Source organism: Myxocyprinus asiaticus, chromosome 24, assembly GCF_019703515.2.
Source record: "Myxocyprinus asiaticus isolate MX2 ecotype Aquarium Trade chromosome 24, UBuf_Myxa_2, whole genome shotgun sequence".
In the NCBI taxonomy this organism is placed as follows: domain Eukaryota; kingdom Metazoa; phylum Chordata; class Actinopteri; order Cypriniformes; family Catostomidae; genus Myxocyprinus; species Myxocyprinus asiaticus.
In genome coordinates, this window is record NC_059367.1 from 9,088,660 (window position 1) to 9,097,500 (window position 8,841).

The 8,841-nt window shown below is 36.6% G+C and overlaps 1 protein-coding gene across 3 annotated transcripts in view; it reads right to left on the bottom strand.

Annotated features, from left to right (window-relative positions):
• Positions 1-8,841, bottom strand: part of LOC127415147 (rap guanine nucleotide exchange factor 1-like) — a 56,478-nt gene that overhangs the window by 11,540 nt on the left and 36,097 nt on the right. For 2 of the 3 annotated variants that reach the window (XM_051653736.1, XM_051653737.1), the window contains 3 exons: positions 5,771-5,863; positions 2,879-2,955; positions 1,933-2,038 (listed from right to left, as the gene is read on the bottom strand). In XM_051653736.1, coding sequence (XP_051509696.1) covers positions 1,933-2,038; positions 2,879-2,955; positions 5,771-5,863 — 276 coding nt within the window. The remainder of the gene's footprint in view (positions 1-1,932; positions 2,039-2,878; positions 2,956-5,770; positions 5,864-8,841) is intronic. The other variant, XM_051653739.1, reaches the window with a different exon arrangement.

An 8,841-nucleotide genomic window follows, 5' to 3' on the forward strand; every position in this document is an offset into this window, starting at 1 on the left:
GCTCCTACAGTGCATCCGGAAAGTATTCACAGCGCTTCACTTTTTCCACATTTTGTTATGTTACAGCCTTATTCCAAAATGGATTAAATTCATTATTTTCCTCAAAATTCTACAAACAATACCCCATAATGACATCATGAAAGAAGTTTGTTTGAAATCTTTGCAAATTTATTACAAATAAAAAATGAAAAAAAAAAAAAAAAAAAAAAAAAAAAACATGTACATAAGTATTCACAGCCTTTGCTCAATACTTTGTTGAAGCACCGTTGGCACCAATTACAGCCTCAAGTCATTTTGAGAATGATGCTACAAGCTTGGCATACCTATTTTTGGGCAGTTTCTCCCATTCTTCTTTGCAGGACCTCTCAAGCTCCATCAGGTTGGATGGGGAGCGTCGGTGCGCAGCCATTTTCAGACCTCTCCAGAGATGTTCAATCGGGTTCAAGTCTGGGCTCTGGCTGGGCCACTCAAGGACATTCACAGAGTTGTCCTGGAGTCACTCCTTTGTTATCTTGGCTGTGTGCTTAGGGTCGTTGTCCTGTTAGAAGATGAACCTTCGCCCCAGTCTGAGGTCCAGAGTGCTCTGGAGCAGGTTTTCATCAAGGATGTCTCTGTACATTGCTGCATTCATCTTTCCCTCGATCCTGACTAGTCTCCCAGTTCCTGCCGCTGAAAAACATCCCCACAGCATGATGCTGCCACCACCATGCTTCACTGTAGGGATGGTAGTGGCCAGGTGATGAGCGGTGCCTGGTTTCCTCCAGACATGACTCTTGCCATTCAGGCCAAAGAGTTCAATCTTTGTTTCTCATGGTCTGAGAGTCCTTCAGGTGCCTTTTGGCAAACTACAGGCGGGATGTCATGTGCATTTTACTGAGGAGTGGCTTCCGTCTGGCCACTCCACCATACAGGCCTGATTGGTGGAGTGCTGCAGAGATGATTGTTCTTCTGGAAGGTTCTCTCTCTCCACAGAGAAATGCTGGAGCTCTGTCAGAGTGACCATTGGGTTCTTGGTCACCACCCTGACCAAGGCCCTTCTCCCCCGATCGCTCAGTTTGGCCGGGCGGCCAGCTCTAGGAAGAGTCCTAGTGGTTCCAAACTTCTTCCATTTATGGATGATGGAGGCCACTGTGCTTATTGGGACCAGAAATTTTTCTGTACCCTTCCCCAGATCTGTGCCTCGATACAATCCTGTCTCGGAGGTCTACAGACAATTCCTTGGACTTCATGGCTTGGTTTGTGCTCTGACATGCACTGTTAACTGTGGGACCTTATATAGACAGATGTGTGCCTTTCCAAATCATGTCCAATCAACTGAATTTACCACAGGTGGACTCCAATCAAGTTGTAGAAACATCTCAAGGATGATCAGTGGAAACAGGATGCACCTGAGCTCAATTCTGAGTGTCATGGCAAAGGCTGTGAATACTTATGTACATGTGATTTTTTTTCGTTTTTTATTTGTAATAAATTTGCAAAGATTTCAAACAAACTTCTTTTATGTTGTCATTATGGGGTATTGTTTGTAGAATTTTGAGGAAAATAATGAATTTAATCAATTTTGGAATAAGGCTGTAACATAACAAAATGTGGAAAAAGTGAAGCGCTGTGAATACTTTCCGGATGCACTGTAAATATAACTTTTAAACATCTCAATAATAAAAAACATTGTCAGTGTTTGAGACTGCATGAATTACTAGATTTTTTACATTTTGGTGTTTGCCCTGATCTTGCAGTGTGTAAAAACAAATTACACATGCATTTTAATGCTGACGTTCACCACAACAGCACTGCATTTGTTTGAGTCGCAGGCAGGAGGCAGCTGAGAGAAAACTAAAACTCAGCTTCAACTATAATTACAACTAATGGAAGTCAAGATATAAACTACTAAAAATGGTGGCTTAAAATAATAAATGAACACATCTGTGTTACCTCTTGCTTTAGTGTTATGTGAGACATGATCTCTTCATGGTCTATCAGCAAGAGCTCATCCTCCTGCTCTGAGGTGAGCTCTGAGTCTGCACACTTTTGCTTCCAGCTGTAAGGGGAGAGGAGGACAGTTAATAATGAGAATTAATAAAGAAAATGAGAATTCGTTCTCAAACACACAAGACACTGCATTGTTCTGGTGGAAGAAAATACTCCCAAGTACCTCCAAAACCATCTAAACAAATTGACAAAGTACTATTACAGTGGTTCTCAACTGGTGTCCCAGGACCCAAAAAGGGGTCGCAGGTCTATCAGGTTCGTGGACAGCAGGTAAAAGTAATGCTAAAATCATAGAATCGTGCATATTGTAGTTTGGATAGCAAAATAAATAGGCTCATTAACTTGTCAAATGGAGGAGAAAACACTTCCCATATCTTTTGTTTTGTTTGTTTTTGACGTCAAAGTGTCCAACTGAAATCTATGGTATTTTGCCACAAATTCATCTGTCATTTGGTAGAGGCTAGCCGAATAAGACAGATGCCAACATGGACAGGCTGAATGACATGCCCTCAGCCTCAAAAGCCATGAACAAAACTATGCAATGTCAAAGAAAACATGACCCCGACTACATTAAATACAGGGTCACTTGCAAATGACACGATATAACGAAGAGTAACAGCCATGTCGCCTTTAACCTGCTCACTGGGGGTCAATATACAAATATTATTTACTTATTTAATTATTTATTTTAAGACACAATATGCAATCATGTTTTTTTTTATCAAACCTCAAAATTATGACTCTAAGACATTACAGATTTCACAGCTTCTTTTTCTGTTAAAGCATAATTTTCTGTAAAGCTGTTTAGGGTAAGTAAATGATGACAATATTTTCATTTTTGGGTAAAATATCGTTTTTAAAGCAGTAAGTTCAATCACAGCAGTGTTACCCTTCTCTGTCGGCCAAATCTTTGCTGTGTTCTGATGCAGAGTCCTGTAGTGAGTCCTCAGGTTCACAAGAAGAGTCCTGACAAAGACAGACAAAACACATTCCATCAGTCCTATCAGTCTAACCATATAATAATGCTGCAAAAATGAGTCGTCACTAGCAAAGTGATTCACCAGAACAGGACAGCTGGGTTTTACATCTTGGAATGATATTTTTAACATCAGTGCTTCATATGCAGGGAAGAGCACAATAAAAAAATTTCTGCATTCCACAGAACAATCAAACACAAGATTGAGGCATACTGATAACATATTAGAACAAGTCACTATCAATTCAAAACAAGTTAACATTTTATTTGTATAGAGCTTCGCACAATAAATATAGTTTATTGTTCCAAAGCAGACAGGGCACGTCCATACTAACCCATTTAAGTTTGAAACCTCCATTTTCATTTTCCTAAAGTCATTGTTTTTCAAAGTATGTGGTTTTGGAGAGCATTTTTGAAAGTCTCATTTTAAGGCGTAAATGTAGTAAAATCAATGCATTTTCAAACAAAACTGATTCATATAGACATGGCCTTAATATCCATGACATGTATGTTATCATCAGATATTAGGTTAGGTATATTATTGGGTTAAGATATTTATTTGTAATTCAACACAAAGTATTAAGCTCAAAATATACTTTGGTTTTGGCGAGATACTGCGTACAGTTGGTTGCGAGCCTGTCAAATGTATATACTTCATTTGTCTGTGCTTACACACGCGTTCTTGATGTGCTGTTGATGTCAATGTCCTGTTGTTTTTGCGACAATTACATCTTCGTCTAGCACATATTCGTGACAGCAACAACTCAAATGTGAGTGTTGCCACCTTGTGGAGCCACTAATAAGTGCAAATAATTCCAGGCGCATGCGCATTCTGCACGTTCAAAGACGTGCGGTTAGAAAACTCGGGTTGCGCACGTTCAGTGATGAAACTGATGATGAAATTTGCATCACGCGTCCTGTATGTGAACGCTCAGCATTCACGTTGGACCGAAGTATACTTTGGGCTTTACTTGTAAAACTACACTTTAATGTTTTACGTGTACACACATAATACGTGTACAAATATACACAACTCTAAAGGCCCATTCACAACCAAAGTCCAAAATATTGCGCTGCAACGATCGCTTTTTTTTTTTTAAGGTCATTTTTTACTTGTTCATATAATAAACATTTCATTTAGGTATCTAATTTTTTTTTCAGAGAATTTCAAAAACTTGGCAACTCATTTGGTGTGAATAGTAAAATTGTTTGGGGATATTTTATATTTTTGTGATTATAGTTTCATAGTTTATAGTTGGAGCTGAATAGAGAACATTTGAAGGTCAAAATCTATGCATATTATACAGAAATGTTATGTTGACATGACTGTGTCACATTACAACATGGCTGTAAGTAAACAACAAAATGCCCTTAATTGGGATCCGACTCTCTGTTAAGAGGTTTCACAACTACTGCTTTTCAGCAGGAAAATTACAGCTCGGTGGTTTTATTTTTACAAAGCACACAATCATCAATCAACATTTCCTCTTTCACTTCTCAAATTCTATCAGAGCAACATGATTGCACAACAATGTCTAAAAACTACTAGCCTACTAATTTTCCCACCTCTTACGCAGTGTCCAAACTGGGTGAGATGCGACAAGTAGTTTTTTGTTGAAAGTGAATGTAAAATGCAGCACGAAACGGTTTAACAGAATATATTTTGATGTTTAATATACTGTTAATCTGTCAATATGGAGCGGGATTTTGAACCAATAAGTTTTAGGATATTTTATGCAGTACTGCATAAAGAGTGTATTGGTGACAGGTGTTAAAGGGATAGTTCACCCAAAAAATTTTTGGCAAAATGACAACCTCAGTCCCCTTTAACTTTCATTATATGGAAAAAATGTTGTGTAAAAAGTTCTTGGTTAAAAAAAATGAATGGTGACCAGGGATGTCATGATTACACAGTTTTACTATTAACCGCGATTAAAAATGTCATGGTTATTTTAACCGTAAGAATTTAGAATCTTCAGATCTAAAAACCGTGAAATGTTTTATTTTACAATCTCTGAATAAATGGTTACAGATGGTGTCCACGTGGTGCTTGGCCAGGTATCGCAGACTGAATGTGAACTTTCAATTCACGTGAAACTGGGGCTACACACGAACTCCAAAATATAAGTGGAATTCGATCTACCAGGCTAGTATCTACCTAAAAAAAAGACTTAAATCGGCTGTTTGAAAGCATTTAAATTAAAAAGGGTTACTGAAGACGATGGATGTAAAACTTGCAGACAGACATGCTATAAAAGGCACACACTACAAATGGGACAGGATTTTCCACTAGTCACCCAACAACAAATAGGGAGTTTAATATTTTTTAGTTGTGGTGCTTTTAAAGGAATTAATTGAGAGATGCAAATTTTTTGAATGTTTAAGTGTGCTGACAGTGTGCGTTGCATTTGCGTGTAGTTAATATAAGCATGGTTAAAAAAAGCATCTTAAATCATTCTCATTATTTAAAGCATTGCTTGTGTACAAACTCACCACATTCAACAATAACTTACTATTTCTGTTTTTATTGGACTTTAAATCGCCTGAGACTAACATACTGCCTAACATCTCCTTTTGTGTTCCACAGAAGAAAAAAAAAAGAAAGCACATGGGTTTGGAACAGCATGAGGGTGAGTAAATGATGACAGAATTTTAAGCTCTCAAATTTGTGTCACTATTTTGCATAATGCAAAGCCAGGCATTACAGTCACAAACAGCACAAATGCAGCATGTAAGAGCAGAGGCAGAGGTTGACCCCTCTCAGGATGACAACTCAGCTGCAAACGCTCACATGCTGTTACTTACTCCATTGGAAAGAGTCAGATCTCCACTGGCCTGGTTGGATGAATACAGATTGACATATTCACCCTCCCCACCTTCATCATTAGCACTTTCGCTCTACAGGAAAAGAAGAGGGAGGAGAGCACAAGAATTGGCAGGCATCAGAGAGCAAAGGTGTGGTCCAGGGTTACTGCGACAAGCCTGAAGAATGGCTGCGTTTCAGATAAAAACTGGTGGAGGAAAAATCGAATGACACACTGTAGAAAAGCAAGATACTGTGCGATCACCTTGAGACCAACTTTTATAATATTTGCAAAAATGTCTCAGAAAAGCTACACTCTGTCATTATTTACTCGCCCTCATGATGCTCCAAACCCTTTTGACTTTCTTTCTTCCATGGAACACAAACAGAATATGTTAGTCTCAGTCACTATTCACTTTGCCGGCGTCCATAAATGGTGACTGAGGCTAATATTCAAACTAACATCTTTTGTGTTTCACGGAAGATATAAAAGTCATACCTGAGGGTGAGTAAGTAATGCCATCATTTTTATTTTTAAGAGTCCATAGTGTCCAAATGCTTATTGGGGCCACTTTATACATTATAATAATAGGCTGTTGTAATTTACAATTATTACAATTCCATAAACAATGCATTACATTTTCATTGTTAAATGGATGCACTGCACCCCTCATCTTTTCACCCCTACCATGTAATATAAAAGGGCCAAAAACTACCAGGTACCACACTAAGTTTAGTGCTTAGCAGTCACTTTCCCAAAAAGAGGTGCTGAAAAAAGTTCCCTGTGATTCAGTAGAGTTAGTCAGCGGATACAGCTAAGCAGACATAACATCATAACAGACAGATCAGTCACCTAACAGCAGGTGAGCCAGGCGGGTCTCTGCAGGAACCTGAGCTTTTCAGCAGGTCACAGTTGCAAGACCCCTGTGTGTTACACGCCTCTGACTCTTTAGATCTGTGAAACTGAGGCGTGTGGAAAATCACTGAACCCTAACGAGGCAGCGCTACTGTTAATTGAGACTGTAAACTATTTGTTGCCTACAGGCTACACAGCGTCTGATTCATGTAAGCTATTCTGAACATGTTTTTTCTTGTAGCCACTCACACACGCCTACACAGTCAATAATTAGACAATCAGCAGTGTGTGCATGTTGCTCTTAGTTCCCAGAAGCATCATGTGAAGACAGATTGAAAATCTAAAGAATCATAATGCTTGCAAGGTAGCACTGAATTGATAATCCTTAAACATTGTGCTTAGAGCTTGCTGTAAGCCCCTAAACCAAAGTATTAAACTTATTTAATATTAAAATAATTTAGCCTGAACTGCTAAATGTACAGACTCCATTTATACTTTGTTTCATAGATAACTTCAGTCTTGTTATTTCTATTTTTTGCAAACTAAACGCTTAAGAAATTAAAAATTAAAGTTTAAAAATCTTTCACTGACTTGTTATAGGCAGCAAGGTCATCATAATATTTCCATACTGAATAACAATTGGTCTTGCCACCTGAAGCCATATAAGGCCATACAAGCTTTGTAAGGGGAACAGACTAATTTTGTCCCTCCTATTTTTTCCTTTTTTTATTTCCAGGGTTTTAACACAAAAATATACATGAAAATATTGCGCATAAACACTTAAAAAAATAGTTTAAAGAGAGAGCACAGTTTTACAGTCTTAAGAGCTTTGGTGTTCTTTAAATATTATTTGTTTATTTATTGCTTGATTTCTTTTTCAAAAACTTAAAATAAGGGCTTTTGATTTCTGAATTTGCTTTGGTGAATATGAAATTTGGCAAAAAGCAATAGAAGGTTGATAATAAAATACTACTTTTGTTTTGCTGCCAAACAATACATTCTTAAACAACAGAAAAATCCAAAAGCAAATTTACATTAATAAAATTACAAAATGAAAATATATATATTTTAATATTATATATATATATATATATATATATATATATACACACACACACACACACACACACACACACACACACACACACAAATAATGGAATAATGTACAGATTTTGCTGTTTCGGAAGGAAGTTGGGAGGGTTACTTTTGTATTCCACTACAAATTACAAAACAAACTTTAAATGTAATTTGTAACGTATTCCGTTAGATTACTCAAGGTCAGTAACGTATTCTAAATACTTTGGATTACTTCCTCACTTTTTCACTTGTTTTGACTATAAAAACTCAGTACAGTAAGACAAAATACACATGTTAAAAATACATTCTCTGAAAAACCTAAATATCTTATGCAGTGTTGTGTCTAAAACAAGATCAATCAAATTGATCTTGTTTTAAGGATTTTTTTGATATTTGTATTGGAAAACAATACAAAGATTATCATCAAGAATACGATTTTTTCCCTAATATCAAAGGTCTTACTAGAAAAAAGAAATTATGATCTAACGTGAATTTTCTTGATAAAAAAAACTATGATTGTGCCTGGTAACGTGCATGTAAAATGGCTAGAAATAGCATTTTAGCTTAGCGTAAAGCTGACAATTTACACAAGGTTTATTTATTTCTTCTGCTTCAAACTTACTTCAAACTTACTTCTCTGTCTGCTTGTATGAATGTAACACATCATAAGAAAGTGTTTCACCGCTGTTCAAATGCACTTTGGATCGCATCATTTATATGTATAAATGTTTTCCATCTGAAAGGACTAAATATTAAATGAAACAAATGACAATAAAATGCAAAGTAATCTCTTCAGTAATCAAAATACTTTTTGAATGTAACTGTATTCTAATTACCAATTATTTAAATTGTAACTGTAGTGGAATACAGTTACTTATATTTTGTATTTTAAATACATAATCCCGTTACTTATATTCCATTACTCCCCAACCCTAGAAATTGGTACTATAATTCACCAAAGTGGCATTCAACTGATCACAAAGTATAGTCAGGACATTACTGATGTAAAAAAGAACACCATCAGTATTTGAAAAAAGTAATTTTTTAAAAACATCTTATCCTTGAGTAATCACACTAAATGGCTAATTTGGTACTAGAAAATCACTTGCATTTATATCAAACACTGCTGAAAGCTATTTG